Source organism: Haemaphysalis longicornis, unplaced genomic scaffold, assembly GCF_048455015.1.
Source record: "Haemaphysalis longicornis isolate Haplotype H1 unplaced genomic scaffold, Haemaphysalis longicornis Haplotype H1 scaffold_4, whole genome shotgun sequence".
Taxonomy (NCBI): Eukaryota; Metazoa; Arthropoda; class Arachnida; order Ixodida; family Ixodidae; genus Haemaphysalis; species Haemaphysalis longicornis.
Genome location: NW_027526361.1, coordinates 206,160,994 through 206,186,771, shown reverse-complemented (window position 1 = coordinate 206,186,771; position 25,778 = coordinate 206,160,994). Strand labels below are relative to the sequence as shown.

General features: G+C 47.0%; 2 protein-coding genes across 2 annotated transcripts; both read right to left on the bottom strand.

Annotated features, from left to right (window-relative positions):
- Positions 1-8,246: 8,246 nt before the first annotated feature.
- LOC144179624 (uncharacterized) lies at positions 8,247-9,497 on the bottom strand. The gene is made up of 2 exons (XM_077708047.1): positions 8,971-9,497; positions 8,247-8,464 (listed from the first exon to the last, which is right to left on the bottom strand). The coding sequence occupies exons 1-2, from the start codon at positions 9,464-9,466 to the stop codon at positions 8,325-8,327; spliced, it is 636 nt and encodes a 211-aa protein (XP_077564173.1). The 5' UTR covers positions 9,467-9,497; the 3' UTR covers positions 8,247-8,324.
- Positions 9,498-10,085: 588 nt separating this feature from the next.
- LOC144180194 (monocarboxylate transporter 6-like) lies at positions 10,086-25,759 on the bottom strand. The gene is made up of 3 exons (XM_077708580.1): positions 25,153-25,759; positions 24,045-24,188; positions 10,086-10,525 (listed from the first exon to the last, which is right to left on the bottom strand). Exons 1-3 carry the CDS (start codon positions 25,376-25,378, stop codon positions 10,086-10,088), a joined length of 810 nt encoding a protein of 269 aa, XP_077564706.1. The 5' UTR covers positions 25,379-25,759.
- Positions 25,760-25,778: the final 19 nt, after the last annotated feature.

Genomic DNA, 25,778 nt, shown 5'->3' with positions numbered 1-25,778 from the left:
GCAGGAGGCTGGCTGGGCGATGGTGTTGAAGTTCTTGAAGATGGCTGTCGAATTGACGAACTCGAGGCGTTGAAGTTGATTAAGTGAAACGGAATTTATGTACAGCTATTTACAGTGGGAAAACTGGGTACATGAATAATAAAAAGAAAAACTGCAAACTTCGGCTAGACGCTAGCTCCGAGTGCGCACAAATCACTCGAGCTCCTCAGCTTCGTCTAACTCTCCTACTCTCGGAGCGTACGCAAACCGCTCGAGAAACAACGGCCGAGACCCTGTCTCGCCGCAAGATCCGTCTAGTTGCCCGGTGCGGCGCTGCACCCTGAACCTCCGACGCGATCTTAACCTCGACTAGGGGGCTCACAAATCCCAACCTAGCGTTAACGGTCGAGACTCCTTGTCTCGCCGGGAACTGCCAGCTCAGCGCTCAGACAAGAACGATTTCCAACGGCCAAGTTGGGTCTTATATAACCTCGAGATCACACTCTCTCGGGAACGCCCCTGTAGCGTTCGTACACGCGTATGGGCGTGCCCAAATACATGTAGACAGCTGTCACTCAGCACGCCACGGAATATTCATTGAGGCGCCGCCACCTTCGGGTCAACGGCACGCTCGTAGACGAGCAAGTTCGAGCGACCCCGCGGGGCGAAAACGAAAGACGGCGACAGTGCGTCATGCTGACCAGGGCGCGACAACAATGGAGACGCCGGTAATCCCAGCGGGTCCGGCAGGCGTTCCTGGAATCCGGCGCCGCCGTCTGCCCTCTCAATGGGGGATTATCCTTGAGGAATGCGAAGGGCCAGACAATCCGTCTCCCGCGCACGCCGCGACGAATTAGCGGTGGCTGCAGCGCAGTGTCGGCAGTGCTACGTCGCCAGACAGAGCGGCGCGTTCTCACGCGCAGCCCGGGCACCTGGCCGCTAACTCATAAGTGGACCTTACACCCACTGAACGAAAGTAATACCTCGACGCCGAGTGCTGTTGAGCGCAGCACAGTACGATATACCTATCGCCAGACGCGTATGAAGTAGCCGCCGCAGATGAGCAGATTTCCAGCCGCCGCGCTCTAACATCAGACGTGAGTTGTTTTGATGAGTGTGAAACATTTAGCGCACGAGAAAGCCAGCGGTAAATCGGTGTACGCGTGAACCATTTCTCCAAATAAATTATTCGGTTTTTTGTACTCAACCACGTATTAGAGGACACTTACCAGACATAAAGTCGTGGATGCGGTGCGGGTGCACTTGCGTCGGCACCCGCGGCGGCAGCCAACTGCAGCGTCGGACTTATGCTGCTTATAGGCCTCCTGCGCTGGAGTTTTGGCGACATGCAGCGCCCCTAGAGGCCGACGCCTCTGGGTAGTACAAAAGCAGACGACCCTCGCCGCCCTCCATGTGTTTTCAATTACAAGCCAGAGTGAAAGTTGGTTGTGGAGCTTTGTGGCGTGTTTAAATGACTGCATACTGCATGAAATAGCCCTTAAAGTAGTTGCAGAGGCTAAACAAAATAATATCCGCTAAAAGAAGCCGATTTGTCGGCTTTCTTTTGTGCGAGCTGTCGCGGTGGTTGCGGCGTGGGGCAGTATCGCCAGGTCGAGTGGTTTAACGGTTTGACGGCAGTTAAGGTTTTTTCTTCTTGCGTGCGGTCGACAAAGGAAAGTTCACGAGTAGCATAAACACGGAACACTGCTCAACCTATATCCTGAGGTAACTGCAAAAGGTTGCTTCAGTGGGAGCATGCAAGCGAACGCAAGAATTGCGCAGCCGACTCAGCTTACACTGCTGGCCTGGCACCGCCTTTGAAACGAGTGGAAATTTTGTTTCGTATTTTCGCAAACTAAATGATTCTTGCGTAACGTTTTACGCCACACGATTTACGAACGGCAGGGTACATGCATACTAGCGAGTAGGTGGGGCAATAGCGCCAAATAAACAAATTAAGCGCTATTAAAGGACGCAAAACATGCACCGAATCACACGCCCGCTGCCTGCAGAGATGTGTACTTCTATAACATCACATAACATAGCATAACATAACACAGCCGCATACACGGCGCGGGGCCCCGAATATTTACATACGATCATCACTGACTGTGTTGGTTTTCTAGTGCAGGGGTCGTCGAATCTGAACGCCGACACGCCAGTTTTGACTTCAAATGACAAGAACACCTGTTGAATTGCCCCCCCCCCCCCCCCCCCCCAATCTTCACACTTCGCCAGATTATTGTCAAATATGATTAGAAATTCGCTGAATTTTTTCACTTTGCATTCAAAGCACCCCTCCTCCTCCCACCCGATTCGCCGTCCAGCCCTCCGCCGTGTCGGCTGCATGGAACTCGGCCGTTGCTGACTCTCATTCTAGGCTATTAAGTGCGAACTGGGAATGTATGCTGCAAGAGCGTAATTAAGTAAAGTGAGAGCAAACAAGGAAAGCGAGCGGCCTCTTAGTTCGCCCGCCCACTTTGTTACGGCCACTAATTTGAAATCGTAAAACAGATTTCACGCTTTTGACGGTCGCGGCATTTTGTCACTGAGACACGCAACAAAACGGGAAGCTAACGCTGCACCATGTATTCGTAACGGCGCCGTAAACGAGCACTGTTTAATGAAAGTGCACGCATAGTGTGTAGGTACGCAAAAGAGCGAAAGAGCGGCGCACCGCAGCAGGCGAGCCTAAGTAATTTCAGGGACCTTAGGCGAGCCTGCGGTCCGCCGGACTCGCTGGCTTTTTAAAGCGCGATCATCGCCGATTGCGTCACTCTTCTTTTTTGATCGGCTGTTTTTGAGAAGTCTTTGTCACCTAGAGTATTAGTTTAAACTAGAAATTTCACTTAAAATTTCACTTCGTACGACCATCGATCGGTGAACCTGTGAGTAGCAGACGCCGTCACGGTCCCGACACTTTCGTTGGCGCTGTAAACGTGTTTAGCGCTGCAAAGCTTTTTCCCCTAATGCCAATTTTATCGCTGAAATAGATCGGACGTGTCGGGGATGAGCTGGTGACCACGTCGCAAAATAATCGGGAGCGTCGAGCTCATTTTGCTTCTGTAAACAGGGGATCCTATGGGACCCGCGCAGATTTGTACTACCCGGAAGTACTGCCCGGAAGCCGCTTGCGCAGCGCCCCCTGGGCAGCGCAGGAGGCCTATACGCGCCGTTCAGAGCCGCGGTTTCATCCTACGTGGATTCGAAGTGCTCGAAAGTAGGTAGAGCGCCACGACTTAATGTGAGTGCGAATATAATTATATCTGTTGACGCCACTACCGATAATCGGGCTGAAACGCAGCAGACGATGTACGCTGGTGTTTCTTTCTTCGAGATGCGGGCGCAAAGCGCATGCGCTGGCACGGTGGCCACCGACATGGCGGTTTTCAGTGTTGCCAGGCGGAGAAATCGCCCGCTAAACTTTTCATTGAATACCACCTATACTACCCCATATTAATCACTGATGTGCTTTCTGCACGCGCGATTCTTCTACCGGAAAATTGCATTTTTCTATCTTGGCATGAAAGAAGGCGATGCAGTGCACAGGGCGCCTGCTAATCACCACAATCATCATCATCACAATTATCACCGTCGTCGTCATGACGATCATCATCCTTTTTGTATCCCCTTATCGGCTAGCCCAAACTCGACCTGAAAGTCGTGGTAGTACGACACACTGCAAGATCCTGCTTTCAGGCCGTACTGTGTTCACGTCTATGTTGGAGATATTGCCATATTTTTACAATGGCTTGTTCTCTATTTTAAATAAAAATAAAATAAGCTGAGCACTAGGCAGGCACTGCAACTGGGGGCCTTATGCTGTTCTGCTGTGGCTTAAATTTGCTTTACGACATTGACCACCCAGTGGCATCATGTTTAATTAATGAGCTTTTCAGCCGAAAACATGCATATACCGGAGAAGAAACGAAAATGAGCGATTTTAATATGAGGCTTGGTGGGTGTGACGCTGTTGTTTTGCCACATGGTGGTTTGCCTTCGAGCAAAGAAGGTTGTGGTCTACTATTGAAAAAAATTATTTGGTTTATATGTCGCCCTTCTGTAGGTTTGGCATGTGATGAGGTGGCATGACAGGGAAAGCTGGCAGCTTCGATGTCATGAACACCTCATGCCGTGCTTTCCCCTCATGTCCTTGTTTTCTTTTTTTATGGTTGTGTCACTATGGCTCCGAGAGCGCATGGCTTTTTCAGAAAGCAATATTGTCCGAGATTACTCACACCAAGCCATGTTACGCAATGGAAGCCTACCATCGATACCACGCCACCTATACACTCTGCACTGGGCGTGCCGCACATACCTCGGGATTAAGTAGGTTACCGGAGAGCTATTGGCGTCCCAAGGCTCTATACAACCATCGCACAGACTGTGGGTATAGAGCGCGGTCACACCTCAATACAAATGCCACTCACCAACTTCGCCTCTGAGGCCATTTATTCTGCTTTTTTCAGTGGGGGTCCTACACCGCATCAAATTTCTTAAGTCAGCGGGGTCGGGCTTTTGTCGCATTGTCGAGTGTGACAAATTACGCTACGGCGCCACCACTGAAAGCTTGGAAGTAAGCGCTATACCTGACTTTGGCTTACGTACACAATAGTAGTAGTACTGGTATCCAACGCCTCTTAACAAGAGCTTTTCAAACAAATTTTGTTGGGGGCATTACATTACGGTTTTCCTCACGCTGAATTCAGAAAACATGTTTATTTTGTGTGTAAATACACCCAAACCATCTTTTTTTTCCAAAACAAACGACCCTTGCCCGCGGGTGCGGTGAGAGCCCTGGCTGCCTTTTGCGATTGGCTGGCGGCAGATGACGTCATATTCGGAACTGCCGGCGCGCCTGCGGGGACCGCTCGGCCTGAAGATCTCATTCTGTTCCCGTTCAGATACGGGCCACAAGGTCCTCTGGTGAATGGAGGGCTCACACAATCTTTCCTTAGAATAGGAGAACCAGAGGGAAGTATAGACGCAAGAGGTTCACTTGCGGCGAGCTTTAGAAAGGGGACCTCCCCCGACGACTCATGGTCGACTTGTTTCTGGGGTGCAAGGAAGTTGCGCAGATATTGGTTCGCCGCTTAAACTACCAGCGCTAGTCACCTGGCACAATTTTTCAAACCACCATCATCCTCATCCTAGAATGTGGAACTTTGTTTTTACATTTGGACAGGCGAAAACAAGCTCTGTGCAGCGGCCTGCGATGCGCTCAGGCAGCGCGGCCGCCGCCGGTCGCCGCGTCGCGCAGAGGTGCTATACTCAGTTACAACTCAAGAACGGCACCACCTCATGTAGTGTATCACTCCGCCAAAGCGCCGGACCCGTGACGTCAGTGCGCGCGCGTTTTGAAAGGGGTTTGCTATGAATGCGTGATATCGTCTGCCTTGACTCACGCAGTTTGTTTGTCATCACTGGAGTCGTTTAAAAGCATATTAAGTCCAAAAAATCACGGGAACGGCTCACGCCATGTTCAAAATATTCCCAGTAACGCCCTACTTGCGCCGCGCGGAGAAACATACGGCTACGGTGATGAGGCACAGCGGCAACTTCCGGCGCCGTTGTGAAGTTGTCACCGAGTATAGTGCCGGGTCGCTGCTCGACCGGTCACCGGAACGCGGCATTGCTGCACATACGCATGTTTTACAATAGGGGAGCCGAGCGTTGGTAGCCCCGCAAAAGGTAGAGGAACCCAAGCGCAGCACGCTGGTCCCCGACGAGCTTTAGAACGCCTTCCCCAACAGCTCCAGCCGGCTCAGGTTGCACGGATCGCCGCCGCTGTTGGGAACTTTAGGCGTAGCACCAAGGGAGATCGCTGCTATCTCTACAATTGCGAATGACTATTCTTAACACCGTTTTTCACCACACTATCCTCCTCTTTCTCGCATGTGGAACTTTATTCCTACGTTGATAGTCATTCTAGTGATCGGTCCTGTGCTCATTCTTGCTAGGTACGCTCCCTAATTCTTGCGCGCAGGTAACGCCATCCATCGGCCTCTCGCCGCATCTCGTGCTCGGGCAGGTTCGTTTGCTCCCGTCGATGAGCCCCCGCGACCGGTCAGCGCTCCGCATCGCGATACAAATTCGATCACCTCTTTCGAAATCACCTTGGATGACAATCCCTAGCAAAATTTTTCACCACACTATCATCCTCTCTTGCACGTTTACCTTGCTTTTCGCGACAGCCTTGATTCTGGACGGCAGCTAAGAGCGGTCGCTGCCGCGGCATGTGTGGTGCGAGCCGTTCCGTGCGCCGTACGGGCATGCACGACCGGCGACTGTGCAGAGCGCTTCCGCGCGCGGAAAATGCTTCATTCTTTCAGCTTGCTTGATTACTTCTTAAAATCTAGCAATTCAGCTAAGCTGTCGTCACAGCCAACAACGTTGATCGGGAAAACGAGCAAGAAGTTCGGGAAGCCCAGAGCGCTCTGGTCCCACAAATTTTCTAATTCCCTTATAATAATGGCTCAGGAACTTGGGGTACCTCCGTATTTGTTTGAGCCCGTCGCTTCGCGTATGAAGCACAGAGCACCCTATGACACGGCCGGCCCCGCGACTATTCGTGAAGGCACTGTAGTAGCCACGGGCGTTCGTGTAGGAAATCTCTGGTATCTAGGAGTCGCTTTAGGGAATCACACAGTAGCATTACGGTTAAAAAACGACGCGGAAGCAACTTTAGAAAATGATGATTAATAAAGTGCAGATTACACGCCTGCTTAATTCGGAACTTCGCCCAGAAAACTGGGACACAACGAAGCGGCGGCGCACGTCGTTGGCCGTCTTCCGAATATGACGCTACTTCCGGTCGCTGCCTCTGAGTTTCTAGCTCTTCCGGCAATGCGGCAGGGAGCAGTGGGCGGGCGTAGGGTCAACTTTAACGACGAATACCGCTGTCCCCAAGCTACAAATGACCAGAAAAACTTTACAGGCATAAACTGACCAATGTAATAATTGTAAAAAGAAGAGTTTTGACAGGATTTAAAAGCGCTTCAGTAGCCCTTCAAGAGTGAGGGTTTAGAGAACGCCAACACCACAGCGGGAATGTTTGTGGAATACCACTGTTGTAGTCAAGAGCAATGTCAGAGAGGATACTTGTAGAGGAGGGCCAACCGCACTAGTGTAGAGATTCCGTGTCCTTGTGATCACAAGCGCGCCACTTTTTGTGCGCACCGACCGCCACCTAGTGGTTCAGTTCGAGTACTTGTTTGTTGTTTTTTAGCAACTGCTGACGCCCCCCGATGTGCGGCATCAGTGGCCTAATGAGTGTAACCGCAGGTTTTAGCTCAAACGGCTTGACTTCTGGCACGAGCAGTGCAAAGATGTTTGCAAGAACCGTGATTTTTTACTGTAAAATGTTCCCTTGGCTTAATTCTCTGCATTGTTTTCGGGAATAACGGTGGTTTGGTATCTTGTAGGTCGGTTTAGGGGCGGGGCGCTCCATAACAACATGTTTAATTAGCGTTCTGCATCGCACCGGAGGTGACAGGTTTGTTCCTCTCTGAGAATGGAATATTTGCTGTTACGACATCTCCTTCTAGTGCTGCGACCTCTCGTTGACAGCGCTTACGAAAGAGCAAATGGAGGTGGGGTCGACAGTATGTAGAGGCGGAGTACACGTGTTTCATGGTGTGCTCTCCGCCTCTGCGTGCGTGACTCTGAACCCTATGCCATGTCCATTCTGAGTGAGCTAAATAGTGAGTAGGGAGAAATGCATCGGCTTTGCCCATTACGCCCGCATACTCGATCAGGAAAACAAAGTAGGTTTTTTGTCCATTCGGTGGAAGAAAATTGTGGCGCCCGAATGATGGCGTATCAGCAGTAGTTGGGCTACGGACATAACTTTCACGAATGCCGTATTAATGAAATACACGTACGAATTAGAGGATTCGCGAAGACTGTCATATAGAGATCATCCGGATATCACAGGTGATACAAGTAATCACAGGTTCCGCAGCCTGTTACCTCAAGGACGGATTAAGCGAGCTTTTGAATACCACATAAAACAGCCTGGCGAAAGAATGTTTGTGAGGGACTTTTTCTAAGGTTCATTGCTATAATTATAAACCACGGAATTTGTGCAGGTAGTAGATAGAGGGCCGGTTAGCTAAGCCAAGTTTAAGTTTAGCTTTCCTTATCTAAAAGAAATACTCAGTTCCAGCGTCCGCGTCAGCTGGCTCACGTTTCGAGGCCAGTGCCAGCCAGAAGCCTGACTGATACTGCCAGTATTTAGGAAGGCCACCGAAATAGTATCAAGTGCGTTGCATTTTTCAAATCCATTTTATTACTTCACTATGATTAAAGAAGTCCAATTATTTTATTATAAAGTTATGCTTCATCTAAGCTACTGTATGTAAAGGGGAGTGTTTCTTCTGGACATGAAAAACCTTTAGCAGCCACACAGCCGTTAATAAAGCATTCAAGGCTGCCATTGTATGAAGGAGACCACTGTACGATCCAAGCTTGTCTCTGAAGATTCCTGCGAATGCAGATAAAAGAAAAAAAGATGTTGTAGTAATATATTCAGTTAGACTCATTCAGTTGTAATGTGCTATCTAAAAGTGTTTAACAGCTATTTGTCACAACGCAAAATTTAAAGCCTTATGAAACAAGAGAGGTAAACTGTTTCATGTTCAGTGTTGACCTGCAAGTGTACAGAGACCTGTGTTTTTTCGCATCGTTCTCGAAAACCCTAAACTCTGTTTAGTGCGAAATTATTATACACCAGCGCACTTCAGTCAACTCGGTGCATGCGATTAAGTTGTTTTTCTGCCCTGTGGAGCATACAGAAACGGCGAACAAACAATTAGCGAACAAAGTTCGCTAAGGTTGAAATCTAGTCTTTGACTTGTGGTTTTGTATACGTTTTGCGCCGATTTGCTTCTGCGCTCACAGAATTTTGTATTAGAATGCTCAGATATTTGGTTAATACAGAAGTGTCTAATAGTAGTGTCGCACACTAAAAAAAGTGGGTATATGTCTTACCGACTAGCGCTGGTCGAAGCATTGACACCATTCCAACGCAGAAAGACAAGCTTCCTAATATAATCGGTAATTTCTGAATGCCGAAGTCCTTCACCAAAGCCGGTGTCTGCAGAGCCATTCTTGACCCGCAAGTTGTACCCATGAGAATTGAGGCAAGAAGCATGGCATACGTTGTCGTAAACCACGCGAGGAGCTCGAATGCTACGCCCTGGATTAAAAACCCCAGGAGCATGACTGATTCCAGTGATATAACCTTTGAATCTACGGCAAGTCCTGCCAGTGGTCTAAAAAGGATATCTGTCACCGAGAAGGCGTACACAAGATAAACGCCCTGCGACGGAGATAAGCCTCTGTCGTGTGCTAAGTCAGTTGATACGAGCACAAAGAAATCCATTCCAAGAACGACAACCGCGAAAGACAGGGCATCGACCCAAAAATTCAGTGCCAGAAGATGTTTCGCAACCTCAGATGCCAACATTTCCTCTTGCGCTTTCATTGCAGGGCACCACGAATTGGCGGAAACGTCACCTTTTAAATGCATAGCATTTTAGTAACTCACAATGTCACGCGGCGTTGGCGTGCGCTGTCGTAGTCCGCACGCGCGCCTTGTCGTAGTCCGCAGCCAGGAAGAAATAAGTTTCCGGCGCCCGGTTTCGAACCCATGACGCCGCGGGCGGAACGCAAGGTGCCCGGCGCACAACCGACCGAGCCACGAAACCGACACAGATTTCAATGCACCGAACGCGCCTTATATCCTTCACTCATTTCTCGTTTGTTTCGAAAGCGCCACAAGTTGTCCCGCGCTTCCAAAAGATGGCGACACGGGTCCCGCGATCAAGAGATACGACTTGCCGGCGCACCCCCTCGGAAATGCTGTGCATTTGATCGTGCCCCTCGCGAGGGGGATGTCTTTTTTTTTAGGGGGGGGGGGGAGGTCAATATTTCTAACAAGTGCCCTCTAATACTTGGTTGAGTACAAAAACCGAATAATTTCTTTGAAGAAATGTTCTACGCGTACGCCGATTTATCGCTGGCTTTGTCGTGCGCTAAATGTTTCACACTCAGGAAAACAACTCACCTACGACATTAAAGCTGGTAGTAATAGTAGAAAACATTTATTGTTTATTGCTATCAGCATCACCCCCTGGCTTCTCCTTCGTGTTCTTTAATGGAGATAGCCTTAATTCAACGTCATCCTTCCCCAACCCGCAAAGTTCTGTTCTTTGTTGAGTATGGTGATGGAATGTACTTTCTTCGTCTGCAGTCTGTTTTTCAAGAATATCTGCTGCTTTCCTGGTTGAAGTAACCGATTTAGTTATCTCCGGTGGGCTTCTAACAGCCATTGCGAATGGAAAAGCATTCATAAGAATTCCTCCGTAAAGCAGAAACGATCCAAGGGTACCATAGGTAGCCCGAAACCACTCGACTAGGGATACAAGAACAGTGTTTAGTCCGCCAACTGTAAACATTAAACTGCAGGCCGTCGTCATCCGCTTTTCAAAGTGTTCTGCAACTAAGATGTTCACACCGACGAATAGGCCACACCGGGTGACACCTGCAATGATAAAAACATGTCTTAGTAAGTTCCCAACTTTCCAAGAAGCAAAGAATCTGCATTGACAGACACTATTGTGTTGCGGCATTCTATGCGCGGTGATAAACGCCGGACAATTTATTCGTAAAGCTCCTAAATACTTTCGCAAGAGACCCTTGACAATCCTACTAAACTTATGCTAAGCAACCCTCCCCGCCCCCTCCCCCCTCTAACCGCGTTGTGAACTCAGCACGATGTTCAGAGTACGTGCTGGTGAGTGGGAAGAGTGGCCACACTAAAGAGGCTCGTTTTACTGAAAGGCTCTTGCGCGCGAAGCTGCAAGTAGCGCGGTGGGAAGCGGAAACGTTCGTTCAAAAAGCTGATACAAGGAATAAGTTTGTGTGTTTAACACTTCCACTATAAAAAGTATAGGTACGCAAATTGGTAACTCTGCGAACGATTACTGGACGGGTAACTTATGGAAAGTTCGAAATCAAGAAAAGAAGAGGAATGCGTTCAGCTCTACCACCGGCTTCGTAAGAAAACCGAATGTGAGCGACGCTTGCGAAACACACTGACAAGCACCGAGGTTATATTGAGGACGTAACTGTTTGTATCCGCACTGACCTTAAATTCCGTAATGCTTTCTCAAGATTCATTTTGTTGAAAAAAAGGCTTGTACACAGTAAGGAAGAAAAAGGGAGAAAACGCGGCACTGACCCGCAACTACAGGTTCATTCAAAATTCATGGGGATATATATTGCAGGAATGCTGTGACCAGTTTAATCTGAAAGCGTTCATATCTACGTAATATATTTGAAGTTCCTATTTTTCCAGCCACTCTAATGTACTATTTGTCGAAATATTTCCCCTTTGTGGTGGTTTGTAGTTGGCACTTCTTATCGATACAGAATGCTCTGCTTGCAAACCTTTCCCCCCGGTTACTTGAGTCCTCAAGTTTGCCTAATTCTGCAGTTGCTTGTATTACAGGTTTTCTAACGGTAACCAAGACATGTACCAATACCCACCGGGAGCGGTTACAATCGGTGATAAACAAATAGACTACATGAGCCCTACAATTTTGTTTCTTTGCCATGACGGTATTGCTAATGTTGTGTGGAGTGTTTTGTTGTTGATTTCACAGGAAGAAGTGTATTGGTATTCGTTGATAACCACCATGCCAAATTGTGCTTTTTTTGTCCCACATGACTACGTCAGAGCCGCAGTATTTTTACACATAATAAAAAGCTGCAACATTTTATGCAGTAACCTCACTTTACTTTTGACGGGTAGACGAGAGCAACAATAATGAGAAGGGCCAGAGTAACTACTTCATCATAGCCCGGTAAAAACTGCAGAACCTACAGACTTGAGATTTGGGAAGGCATTTATATCGTGGGGGGGAAGAAACATCCCAGGCAGCACAGGACTGTTCGGCCTAAAACAGGCCGGTGTACTTTGGCCGGTGATTTTCTGTCCGGCCGTTTTCCGGCAGCCATGTTCGGCTCATGTCCAAATGTGGGCCTTTTGGCCGTATACGGCCGTACTCCCATGGCTGTCCAACGGCCAGTGTCCGTCGGCCAGTCGACCGGCTTACGGTCATACGGCCAGATTTCAGCCGTAGGGCTCCGGCCATTCCAAAGCCACCCGTGTACGGCCGAAGTACGGCCGCCGGAGGACGGCCGATATTGCGGTCGTCGGACTCCAGCCGGACTACAGCTACAGGAAATACGGCCGTGTTACGGGCATTGTAGTTCAGCCACAGTACGTTAACTGTACTGAGGCCGGTCACTGAATGTCGCGCAAGCAGATGACTCATTCGCGCAGTGCAGAAGCAGCACAAACTCAGTATTTTGGGTCCAATGCAGCCACATCAAAGTGAGCTCGCGCGCAACCACCAGCCGTCAAGCTTTCAGCGCAGCCTTGCTTAATTGCCAGCCTCAGTTGACAGCAAAATTCATTTATTAAACAGTGCTCACAAATTGTCGTTCCTTTAATTGCTGTGCCTCTTTTACTGCCGAACACATAAAATATTCAGTTCTTTGTAGAGCTTGAATAGATGTATAGTCCAGGTCCTGATATCCTCTGTGGGGCGGCTTACCTGCAATAAGCGGGGAAAGAGGAGGGGGGGGGGGCGGGGGGGGGGGGGCGCATACTTGAGTGGGTTGAATTTCAGAGAGATAAATTGCGCCGCTTTTAGCCAATTTCTTTTAGGGCAATATTCCGGAACACTTTCGTGCTATGACTACATAAACTATTTTTATAAAAGTTGCTTGACCAATTTTGATGTATATAAAACCGGCGTGAATGCCTTTACGAAGCGTTTTGGTTCTCAACAAAACACTCAGGAGCATTTAATATAAGTCCTTCACAAAAAATATGTCCAGTTTTTGCCCATTTTTCTTGCAAAGACATTTTCTACTCGATCAACTTTTCTGATGATCTTGCGCAGGGCTGATCCTAAAAAGGAGCGAACAGGGACTTTCATTTTCAATCTATTTTAATGTTGTTTTCATGAGTATACGTCCACACCACTTAATAGTCCAAAAGAACTTAATTTTCTTTAATGTCAGGCTACGTTCAAAAAATTCTAGACGCGTTCCGAATGACGCCCTGCTTCAGGTGGCTGCAGTTGTATCCCTCTGTGTTCACGCAAAGAAAGGCGTAAAATTAGAGTTACATAATTTCTTTAACCAATAACATATGGTAGCATGCATACAGGAAACCTTGCATACTGCAACGAATAGGGCAATAAATATTTATTGGTCAAGGTTGAATGCGTAGGGTTCTCAACCCGTCAGAGGCAAACTTGCGCCTCTGGAAGTTTATTTATTTATTTATTTATTTATTTGTTTATTTTATTCATTTATTTATTCATTGTTTTATTTATTTATTTATTTGATGCCTGCTTGCCTTTGCATGCATTACAGAAGGGAGATACATAACACTAAGCATTAAATATGAGACAAAATAACAAAATAAAATATTTAAACAAAGCGCGCTGAAAATCGTCAATATCAACAGTTAATGCAATCATACGTGGAAGATAATTACACTGCAGTATTGATGTAAAATAAAATGAATCGCGCAAGGCGTCACCTTTAAAGGAAAGTTAATAATCTGCTTTAAGCTAGCGGTTCCACTTTGCGATATGCGGAATGGCGCTTAGACATACTTCTCCCCTTGTACTCCAGTTTTCGAATGTTAGATAGTACGAAAAAAGTTCAACCTGTGGTTTCGTCTGTGATGTTTCACGTCCTGCCATTTCAGTTTACTTTTACTTTCTCTCATGCTAAGTTGAGCGTGCCAATTACCTAATACGAATCGCACTGACATATTCTGTATGTTTTCGAGCGTATCAACCAGCTCTTTGGTGTAGGGATCCACGAAAACACATGCGCACTCCAAGATTGCGCGCACATGAGTGAAATACGGTTGTTCTTTTCAGTTAGATGGAGGTTCACTGAAATTTCGTCTCAGAAAGCCAAAAACATATGCAGCCGTAACTTTTATGGTGTGAACCTGCCTATTTAACCTCTAACCACTCCCTAAATCAACGCCTAGGTATTTATATTCCTCGGCCGTTGCCACAGCAGCATAATTTACGGTATACGTATTAAATTGGAATGAAGGTTTTCTTGTAAAGGTGCCGTTAACACACTGTTTAACATCCAAAAACTTTTCTGAATCAGCACACCAGGATGTTATTAAATTCGAATAAAGCTGCAGGTATACGGAATCACGTTCATTCGCTATAGTCCGGTAAACTGCGCAGTACTTTTGAACAAAGCTATACGGCCAAAGCTATCTTGAAGGATGGCGGAGAAATTGTACTTGAAAAACTGGCAAACCTGTATACGCAATGCCTAATGACCGCAATGGTACCGGAATCTTGGAAGAACGCTAACATCATCTTAATCCATAAGAAAGGCGACATGAAGGACTTGAAAAATTACAGGCCGATCAGCTTACTGTCAGTCGTCTACAAGGTATTTACCAAGGTAATCGCTAACCGAATCTCTGCAACCTTAGATTTCAGTGAACCTAAAGAACAAGCAGGTTTCCGTAGACGTTATTCAACAATGGACCATATTCACACGATCAATCAGGTGATAGAGAAGTGCGCTGAGTATACTGAACCCCTATATATAGCCTTCATAGATTTTGAGAAAGCATTTGACTCGGTCGAAACCCTAGCCGTCATTCAGGCATTACGGAACCAGGGGGTAGATGAGCATTATGTAAGAATACTAGAGGATATCTATAATGGGTCTACAGCCACCATCATCCTCCATAGGGAGAGCAGTAAAATACCTATAAGGAAGGGTGTCAGACAAGGAAACACAATCTCTCCAATGTTATTCACAGCATGCTTACAAGAAGTATTCAGAACGTTGGATTAGGAACAGGTGGGAGTAAGGGTTAATGGAGAATACCTCAGTAACCTCAGATTTGCTGATGACGTTGCCTTGCTAAGTAACTCGGGGGACGAATTGCAAAGCATGCTTTCCGCACTGGGCGAGCAGAGTAGAACCGTGGGCCTGAAAATTAATATGCAGAAAACTAAAGTAATGATCAATAACCTCGGGACAGCACAGCAGTTTGAGATAGATGGCGAGGCAGTGGAAGTGATAAGCGAATATATATACTTAGGCCAAGTTGTGACCCCCGATCCCAACCATGAGGCAGAGATAATTAGAAGGATCAGAATGGGGTGGGGTGCATATGGCAGACATTCTCAGATAATGAATAGCAGCCTACCATTGTCGCTGAAGAAGAAAGTGTATGACAGCTGCATCTTACCGGTACTCACCTACGGCGCAGAAACTTGGAGGCTCACTAAGAGGGTTCAACTTAAATTGAGAACGACTCAGCGGGCAATGGAGCGGAAAATGATAGGTGTAACATTAAGGGACAAGAAGAGAGCGGAGTGGGTCAGGGAGCAAACTGGTGTTAAAGACATATTAGTAGAAATTAAGAAGAAGAAATGGACGTGGGCAGGGCATGTAATGCGAAGGCAAGATAACCGCTGGTCATTAAGGGTAACAGAGTGGATCCCTAGAGAAGGCAAGCGTTGCAGGGGGCGCCAGAAAGTTAGATATGCAGATAAGATCAAGAAGTTTGCGGGGATAAATTGGTCACAGTTGGCACAGGACCGAGGTAATTGGAGAATAGTGGGAGAGGCCTTTGCCCTGCAGTGGGCGTAGATAGGCTGGTGATGATGATGATGATGATGATGATGATGATGATACGGCCAATAGTAATAACAATGCAAAAACCTATTCATTCAGTTCATAGAATGAAATTTACTACGCAGAAGGTGATATGAAACACCATCATTTGCTTTTTTGCAGTTCAAGAATATACAGTCAACCACTTTAAGCTTATCTATTGCAAGAGCCAAATCGTGCGTGAACTCAACAACCTGCGTTGAGCAAGAAAATCCTGACAAAATCCGTGTTTGCTTGGATGCTGGCGTTTATATTTAACCAAATGAGTCATATCCCAAGAGTAGCTAAGCTCACCTTCAAACATCGAAACAAAATTAACAGCTAGGCTTCGTCAGTGACAAGGCTTTGTTATCGCAAATTTAAAATAATTTTTTTTCTAAATAGGCAGTCGTAAAATCCCATGAAGTAACATAATGCAGGGCATGAAGTTAATCCTACCAATGCACGAGCGAGTCTCTTCTACGTTTACCAACAACATAGTGCCACATTGCTTGTCGCAGTTTAATTGTAAGCAGAATAACTTGCGCTTTCGCTCGCACTTGCCTTTCTTTGGTGGGGAGTCCTTGACATGGTGGCGGTTTAGCTCCTGCGTGGTGGCCGCTTGCTCGACTACCTTGAAGGCCAGTTATTTTGGTGAACCATCTCCATCTCGGATCGGACATCTCTGCCGGGTCGATGTCTCCAATGCTCTCCATTTCTTGAGGGGGCGAATGCCTAGAGCCGATGCGTCGACGAAGCCGGCGGCAGAGGCGTGGTAGCGGCGATGACTGGCGAGGCTTAGCTCACCAGGCGGTGTGGCACAGTCTTCTTGTGGCAATAAATCACATTTCGATGGCCTAAAAGGTTCCCTGCTAACGTCCAGTGAGTCCTTGCACCTTGCCCGTTCACCGAGAACACTCATTACTGTTTGACAAACGATGTTCGTTCATTTAAAACGTAGAAACACGGAGCGGATGAAAAACGCGTCCCCGTCGTTCGGCTCCCTAACGGCTTTTTCTCCCCCCCCAGGAAAAAACCGGTCGGTCTCCTTCCAAACGCGTCTGTGCATGAATTCTCGGCGCCCAGGCACGTGCCGTTGTTCGGCTGTATGCCGTTTGCAGAAAAAATGACGTATAACCAGATACCTTACGTAGGCCAGTCTCCTCTTGAACACCGGTTGCCAAATATTCTGTGGCCATTCGCTTGCCGTAATTCGGCCGAGGACAGCTAACCGAATGAAAAACGTACATTCTGGGGCCGTACGTCGGCCGGTATCCTTCATAACACTGGTTGCCCGAAGAAAACGAATATTCTACCGCCGGACGCGCGGTTCACCGTTGAAACAACGAATGCACGGCAGCCGCGCTCCGGCCGGTCTCCTTTCGAACACCAACTGCCGCAAGAATAATCATATTCTGTGGCCGGTCCCTTGCCGTGCTTCGGCCGATTACCGCTTCCCGAAGAAAAAACGGATGCCCTAAGGCCGTACTTCGGCCGTTCTCTTTCTCAACATCGGCAGCCGTATCTGGCAGCCGGTTAGCTGCGGTTGTGCGTCCGGACACGGGCGGACGGAAAAATACTGAAGCGCTGGTTGCCGAATGTTGGCAGTTCAACGCATGATCAGTGGCTGCCATGGCAGAAAGCGGCCATAGACGGGCCGGTCTTGGGGCACACTTTCTGTGCCGCCTGGGATAAGACTCGATTTTCGATAATTTCATGCGTTATGAAGACAAAAAATCGAAACTGTGTTTTCTTCTATTTATGAATATCGCACTCGCCTTTTGAGGTAATGAAGTGTGGTTGCTTATATATGTAGCCTGTAAAAATTTTCGCAGAGCAGTTACAGCGGTTCGCCCAAACAAACGCTTGGGGTTGAAATGTGGACTCTGCAATATATTCTATATTCTATATTCACCACAGGTTCTACCTATTGTTAAATCGAATTTGCTTATGCTAATAAATGTTGCTCCTACGGGTCCAGAAAAAAAACATTTCCCGAATCTCCTCCTAAGACTCCGCTAAAAAGGCTAGAACGACTTTGGGAAATACAGTCAAAACCAGATTTTACAAAGTTGAGGCAAGTCACGCATTGTGCCGTTAACCAGAGAACTTCCGTAAATAAAGTTAGGCATTGTTTGGTCACATAACCTGGTACTTCCATAATGTACTGTGCGGCATCCAGTAAGCTCATTTGGGAAGAGTAAATGCTCCGAATATAAAATTGCCGCCCGCGCGTATGAAGACAGACTACAGAAATTGGTACCTGAACAAGAACGGCCCTGGGGGAGTATGAATTTATTTCCCACCATTGAAGTCGGTGATGTTTCCTTGCGGGCATCTAATAAGGAACGGCCGCAAGGATTTCTCGTAATTTTCTAGTGCATCCAGCTCGTCTTGCGTATCCTCGTGCATTCCGGCAAGCTGCCGCAGCAGGGCAAGGTAATTTATCGCTTGACCAGTGTCGGCACCGGAGCTTCGATATCTTCAACGTCTTCGTTGAAGATATCGTTGAAGACGTCTCACGGCGCACAGCTGGCGCGCCTGAGCTGCCGCCGCCGCGACTGGACTGGATTGGATTGGGTTTGATCGGAATAGGTTGGGTTGGAATAAATTCAATTCGATTGGATTGGATTGGATTGGAAATCGTTTCACCAGCAGTAAGCACGATAATTAGATAATCCTAGACAAGCAGGAAATCGAAGAATAACCAGCTCAAACTTAGCTCACGCTACGTATATCCTGGCATAGCGTAGCTATGCCACGGCTCATTTTTTTCTTTGCTTTGCGTGGTCCATGACCGACACGCTCGTCACAAAGTTTAGCGGTGAGCTTGCTTGCACTCACCACTCCTGCGCACACGAATAGTAATGATAGAGGGACTACAGGCTTAACAACCTGAACGTCACAAAAACAACTTGAGCTCTAACAGGGAACGATGTAAAAGAAGGGCGAAGGCACGCAAACTACCCGCAGAATTATTGCGAACGAACCTAAAGCACCCCAGCAAAAGCCATACCGCCGAAGACAGAATTCGAACAGCGCCAATGACGACCGAACGAAACTTTTTTTTACCACAGGCGCAATCTGGTGAATTCAACTCAGTGTCGTGAAAGCGGGACAAAAGTTGCTTCCCGCTGTTATCTTTGGTGCGCCTTTAGCAATATTGAGGTGTTCTCTGCAAAATAGACCAAAATTCAACGCCTATTGAGATGCATTTTTGAGGAAAGATGCGTTAGACCAGGACCGAATATGATATCGCTTTCGTTATTTAGAGTAAGTCAAAGCATCGGGCTCTTTGGTTGTCTGAGGGGGGATCGAGATATCTTCGGTTAATCCGGACGTTCGTTGAATGGGGGTTCGTTTAATCGAGCTTTGGCAGTAGGACTCTTAAAAGACTCAAAAGTCCTGCCATATAATATTCGCGCCCAGATAGACTGACGGTCTAAGAGGCTTAACATTCCGTGCGCAGATTCACATCACACTGTAGATACCCAGCATGGCTGAATCTGAAAACAAAAATTACACCCTTAAGAGAGTTCAAAGGGCTAAAACATGTTTGGACTTTCTAAATATATCGCAGTCCTTTTCAGACTCGCACTGGGTTTTGCGGGTATAAGTAAACGATTACAATACCTCGAAACTGCTTTACGGGGGTTGGCATAACAAACCTCTAATAGGAATAATTTGTATTAAGGTAAACTACGTTTTTTACGCATTTCTGAATATTTGTTAATCGAAGTGTCAATTTTTTTTCTCGATGTATCCCACAAAACGCCCGAAACAAAGCTCAGCATTTCTTTCGTAACATACGTTCGAAAGCGTCAGCGATATTTGTAAAATTACAGTGCTCACAAAATGAAACACGGCTAAGAAGTGATATCACCACCCAACACGAAATGCTGGATCTACAGACCCAACATTTTGTGGTGTACACTGCAATTAGGTGAAATGGGTGAATGTGGCTTTATTTCTTACAGGGACCCTCCAACACTTTCCATGTGAGCCTTCACTTTTTTCTTCGTGTCTGGAAGCTCTGCGGAAGCAACACTTATCGCCAGCACGGAGCGGCACTGCGCGATTTGCTCTCCCACCAGAAAGGCCTTCCGTTTATGCTTTGTTTTTCTGGCTTTATTTTTAAAGTGTCTATCGAAAAGCGTTCATTGCTGCATCCGAAAGAAAACCGGCCAACAGCCGATACATGGCCTCAGTGACGTAATTCGGGCCACCGAAAAACCTCAAGACCGGGAAAGAGAAAATCTTTTGAGCGAGTTATCAGGTTATCTGATGGGCATAGAGCAGTAAATTTTGGCTGAGGTACGTTGCGACCCCCTAATCTAAGTACTGGGTGTGTTGGGTGACTACGTTCTGCAAGCATTTAAGATTTTAAAAAAAGTTGAAAAAAGAGTTGCAGGGTCCCTTTAGTACATTCCCCCGGGAGTGAAAAATGGCTGTGTATCTGGTTGGTCCGCTGAAAATATCGCTCGAAGATGAGGCTTCAAACGTCGTCCTCACGTGCTACTACTTCTCTCCCTCTACCACGTCTCATTCTCCTTTTCTATTTATTGCCCTCGCAAGCCTATTTTCCTAATTTCCTAACAGTTTATAATTGGCGATTCATTGTTCTTCTGAATTGATTGCTACCTTATTTTCTTCGCCTCCACCATCCCTCCGGTTCTTTCCCTCCACTCTCACAACTTCACGATGATTACAGTGGAAGCTTGTTGTATTCACCGCAATTTTCGAGAGTTCGCATAGCTTGCAGCCAACTTGTTGTAAATGCGCACGTTTTTCTGTGACCAGAAGCCTCCGGTTAGAGCCTATTGTCGTTAGGAACTCACCGGTTGAATGCACCGGATGAAGTAGTATATGTCTAACTCTACCCCCTCCCCCAGTTTTCATTCCGGTGTCACCGATTTACTCGGCGCCGCTCCGGAGCGGAGTCCTCCGCACCGCCGCTGACACCTCTTTCACAACTATTTTCCCCCTCGCCTCCACCGATGCCCCATTCGCAAGTTGCGCAGTCGGCAGCTTACGGCGGTAGTGCGGTTATCCGATGATTGCGAAAAGTAAACAGAAGCACGGGTGGGCGTAAAAAAATGCACTGACGATTACTACATCCTCTAACATGAAAGTTGTGCGCAGCGCGAGCTGCAGTCTTCTCGGTCACGGCGGATTTCTGGTGCGTCTCAGGAAGTGTTCGCGTGATCAGCGAACACACGGCGGCGTGCGCTACTTTGCTCCTACCTCGCAGTGCGCCGCCACCACCGGCCAGCATGTTGCAAATCGTGTTTGTACCTCCCGCGCAAATGTCACGTGGTATGTATTAGCCCCTCACAAGGGAGCACCGAGCATGTTGTTGGATATCGTGTTTACACCTCCCGCGCAAACGTCACGTGGTTTGGATTAGCGGAGAATGGAACAGCGTCTGAGGAAAGTCAGGGGAGGGCGCTCCTTGGTGACGACGCATGAGATATGTGTGAGGAAAAGGCAGTAAGAGAGATGAAGCCGTAGCCGCAAGTGTCGTACTCCACCTCACCCTTCGCTAGACGCTCGTATCCGTTCGTCGCTGCTCTGTTCGCTCACTCTGTGGCGCGGACATAAACAGACGCCGCTCCTGCGAAGCCCAAGTAACGGCGGCCAAAGGGCTGCCCCCTAAAACGACGGAAACCCGCCGTTGCCGTTTGCGCTCATATACCACTTCGCGAAGTAGCTGCGAATCCCTCCCGGTTGAAGAAAAACTTCCCCAGTTGGAACGCCGGCTTGAGCCCATATTTCTTTTTCAGCTCACAGGCCTTCCGAGCGACATTTTCGCCGGAGTCTTTCAAGCCTACGTATGCGCCATCACCGGTTGCCGGTTTATGCGTGCATGGTTTGCGGGTAGAAAAAGGTGGGCATGCACGCACAGCTAGGCCTCATGCCGCTACCGATGAAATGCCGGTTGTGCTGGTGGGAGATTTAGATGTAGAAATTTAATGGCTCAATGCGGCTACTAGGTTGTCCTCCTTAATCGAGTGGTGTGGGTGTAGGTTGATGTGTTACACAGACATCTTACAGAAACAGTAAGATGCATACGCGGGGGAAGCAAAACGGACAGCCACATGTTTGTAAGTGAGAATAGAGTTCAAGAGCTTCCAGGTTTTAAATATTTATGAGACGGATGCATGCCGTTCGTTTGGAGGAAGAGCAATAATTGAAGCGTTGTCCTATCGTGATCAATGGACTTAGAAAAACGGCATGTACCGCAGTTCGGTTGGCTGAGACATGAATTGACGTTATTCTTTAAAGTTATTACGACAGTTGCGGCAACAGACTGAACCCGGCCGTACACAAATACACAAACAGTGAGATGCTTATGACGCGCGAGGCACACAGGCAGCTCCATGTTTGTCTGCCAGAACAAAGCTTGGATCGTTCAGAGGTTCATTCATCTAATTGGCTAGGAAATATGCTCCATCGCATATTAAGATAAAGCTGTCTTGTTTCATGCAGTCCGTGGAATGTGTCCAGCTTTGCCGGTCATCTTTTTTCGCAGAGTCGAAGGGCACTAATTTTTTTAATTCTATCTATACTGAGAACGTGCCTACCGGTGTTTTCGCTCCGCTCCCCCCCCCCCCCCCCCTCCATCCCTCGGGCATCGCCGGGCTGTGCCATTAGTGTCTAAGAATTCCACAATTTTTAGTCGTGAATTTTAAATTGAACGCACATGTAGATTCCAGTGGTATTTGCTCGGAGCGTTAATGGTGTATTTCACGGGTCGACAACCTTTTGAGGCTCAGGGACAAGTTCTATGAAGCCGACGTGTTGGAAGTTGGACGCAACATCGAGGGGGGGGGGGGTGCAGTTAAGGAAAAAATTGGGTCAATTCACAATGATGTACAAAACTGGAATATAAATAAAGTTTATTTGGACCGCGCATGTCTTAAGGTTGCACTGTACAAACATAAGTTTGAAGCAAAAAACAATCTCCACAAATTCGAAAAATTGTATACTAAGGCGCAGCATTTTTATGCCGTTTGCCTTGAGTCTGAGTTCTTTACATCCAAACGTTTGGTTTTTCTAAATCCTTTCCCAACAATTATCTCTATTTACGCTATTTTAAAGATTACAGGTGTTACTTACGCTATATCTGCATTTATGTGGAAATGCAGGGTGTTACACGGTTCACCATTTTTCGTATTTTTGTACATTTTTCCTATTTTCTAGTTTTCAAAATTTTGTTCGACGAATTTCGGCTTTTTGCGCTATTATAAGTATTACAGGCAGACCTTTCGTGAAATCAGCGTTATTGTGGCATAGCAGGGCGTTAAATGGTCCGCCATTTCCCGTACTTTTTTTTCCCCCAATTTTCTAGTTTTTTTTAATTTTGCTCGACCAATGATCTCCATGTACGTTATTATAACGATTATACGTGGAACTTCCGTGATACCTGCATTTTTATGGAAATGCAGGGAGTGACATGGTCCAGGCTGCGGGGGTTCTCTGCAAAGAAGGCTACGCGTTTAAGTCTCTTTCAATGCCACGTTTGGTGCCAACATTCCTAAGCAACCTTCAAATATCTGCATCAAGGTTTCTCATCGACAAACTCAGAATTTCGTGGAGGTGTTCATCGGTTAGTCGGGAAGGCAGGTTTGATTTCATGAGCTTCATTTTTGAGAAAGTCCGCTCCGAAACGTACGTAATGCCGAACACTGTTATTATTGGCTGGTGATAGTTTCTTAAAAATTTAATACTTTGGATTTGTGAGGCCAGCGTAAAACTTCACAGTGCCTTTGGCATCAAATGCGCCCTTCAGGTCACCGTCTCTCTGCAGACCAGCCAGTTCGAAATTGTACATATTTGGACTTCCCGGAGATCCACCTTAAAATGATACTGCAAGATTCGGAGAAGATTCAGATTCACGTAAAAACACTAAAGAAAAACTCTCTCCCGCCGCACCTTGCCTTGTTATACAAACGATCACGACCCGCTTTTCGCTGTAGGTTTCATTTATATTGCTATAAATCTTTGAAGAAGACAGCCAGATAGCTTTTTGGAAAAGTGATTGTCAGAGGTTAATCCAACAATATTCGGTGAAGACTATCAGCGCACGTTCTTGGCATGGGCGTGACAGACCAACATCTTAGGATTACGGGAAGCTAGAGTTGAGTCATAATACAATAATATTTATTTTGAACCTGAAGTTTAAAAACAACTTAAACGCTCTTTCTTCAAGGGTTGCATGTAATTGCATTGTCGTTTCAGCAATGTACCTCGGCAAGGAATAAACAATCTCTACAGTTCTCATAACAATTTTGTGGCCCTCTAAGTGTAATGATAAAGCGGTTTCTTACCGTGAATAACGCCGAGAAAAATGTCAAGAAAGTAGACACTTTTGGAGAAGTAGCACAGGCTGACAGAAACGCCAGTGATTGAAGAGCAACACAGCAGGACTTTTCTGCAGGAATACCGCCGACACAGAAGGCCCATGACGGGTCCTGCGCAAAGTAGCACGCTTTTGGATACAGACATAAGCTATCTAATGTAGTTGCACTATTCAAGCGCTCACTTTTTCCCCCTAAAAGTAGCGCGTTAAAATTTGTGTGCCCCTTACAATCGGTCTCAAAACCATAATCGCCTTCAAAGTGGCCACCAGCTGTGGAATAGATACGAAGTCCTCCAAAAATCCAAATTAATCTAACTCAAAACAATCCGTCAACAGGCCGTGAATAAATTTGCGTGCACCGATTCCGCAATGAGCATACCTTATCCAGCTGTTGCACATATTTCTTCTGCTCGGTTAATTCGTTGTGGCTCCGAAAAGGTATTACAATGCAGAGTCCATCAAGCGCAAGGTAGTTTGAACTTGCTGACAGCGAGGTGAACCCAGAAGCATCATGCTCACTGGTCGTCCCAGACATATGAGTGTGCGAGGGACATAAACAAAGCACAGCCATATCCTTATATAGGGCTTCACCAGCCATGAGCACGGACGTTTTCAAAAACTAATTTATAAATTATAAATTTCAAGAGGGAAGTTTAAATTAATAGAGAATGAACGAACGCAGCCCTTCACATATAAAAGTACGAAGTAATGACACTTGACATCGCCGAAATTTTTAATGTTACCCGTTCTGCTTTCAATGCCAGCAAGAGCAGGTTGATGAAGTTCAATAAGTACAAAGATTTTGCTGGCACAATTACGTGCATCAAATAAAATGTCTTCTGCCATGTACGTTGCGTCATGTGCTTAACAGCTTCTTGTAGAATCGACGAGAAATTATGTTTCGAATTTTTCTACGTAAACGCACTTGCGCGTTATAATCGGGGTGCGTTAGAATTGTGCAAATGCAGTAATTCCCTACCAACGTAAACTAAGGGCACCATTCTCAATAAAACAGGTGCTCTGGTAGTTACTGGGTAGTTACTGCTGTTTCTTTTTTTGCAAGCCAGTATGCTCACCTGCAAGTTGAAGGAGACTGTTGCTGAGAATGAGCGGCCAGGACGCCCGCTGTCTGGTCACACCGAAAGTCTCTACGATGGCGTAGAAGATCACCCCACTTACACGGTATGTAGACAGGGTCAGAAATAAAAGCACGCTGCAGAAAGCGGCAGTTATCCAGCTATTTCGAGAGTCCAGTCCAAACGCTGAATCCGTATTCGACGGTACCCGTCTAGCCGTCCGCATCGTGACCTTTTCTGCTTCGCCTTAGGTTGTCTGCAAATCAAAGGGCTACCAAAAACACTTAACTGGCACTTAAAATGTACTGCACACAAAAACGTTCTTTTTTCTTTTGTAATCGCCCTGCCTACCTCTCGGCGTCGCATGAAGGAGCACTACTGTTGGTTTCAGGACAAAGTTTGTAAAAGGAGTACAATGAACACTGAAACTTATTCGCACAGTGTACAAAGCGATTCCAAGAGGGCGGCGAATGACTCCCCCTCTTTATCGCCTTATCTGCGTATCGAGATAGGTCAGCAGAATTCCTGCCATGTAACGTCTCGAGACGTAGGCCAAGACACGGCCGGACTGGAGGAGCGGCGAGTGCGCGCGCTTGCCGCTCCTCCAGCCAGGCAGTGGCCAAGAG

Coding starts and splice junctions, on each gene's coding strand:
- LOC144179624 (XM_077708047.1), bottom strand. CDS start 9,466: ATGAAAGCGCAAGAGGAAATGTTGGCATCTGAGGTTGCGAAACATCTT. Junction 8,465..8,970: donor GCTTCGACCAGCGCTAGTCG/GTAAGACATATA, acceptor CTGCATTCGCAG/GAATCTTCAGAGACAAGCTT.
- LOC144180194 (XM_077708580.1), bottom strand. CDS start 25,378: ATGCGGACGGCTAGACGGGTACCGTCGAATACGGATTCAGCGTTTGGA. Junction 24,189..25,152: donor CAGTCTCCTTCAACTTGCAG/GTGAGCATACTG, acceptor TACTTTGCGCAG/GACCCGTCATGGGCCTTCTG. Junction 10,526..24,044: donor TTTTCTCGGCGTTATTCACG/GTAAGAAACCGC, acceptor TTATCATTGCAG/GTGTCACCCGGTGTGGCCTA.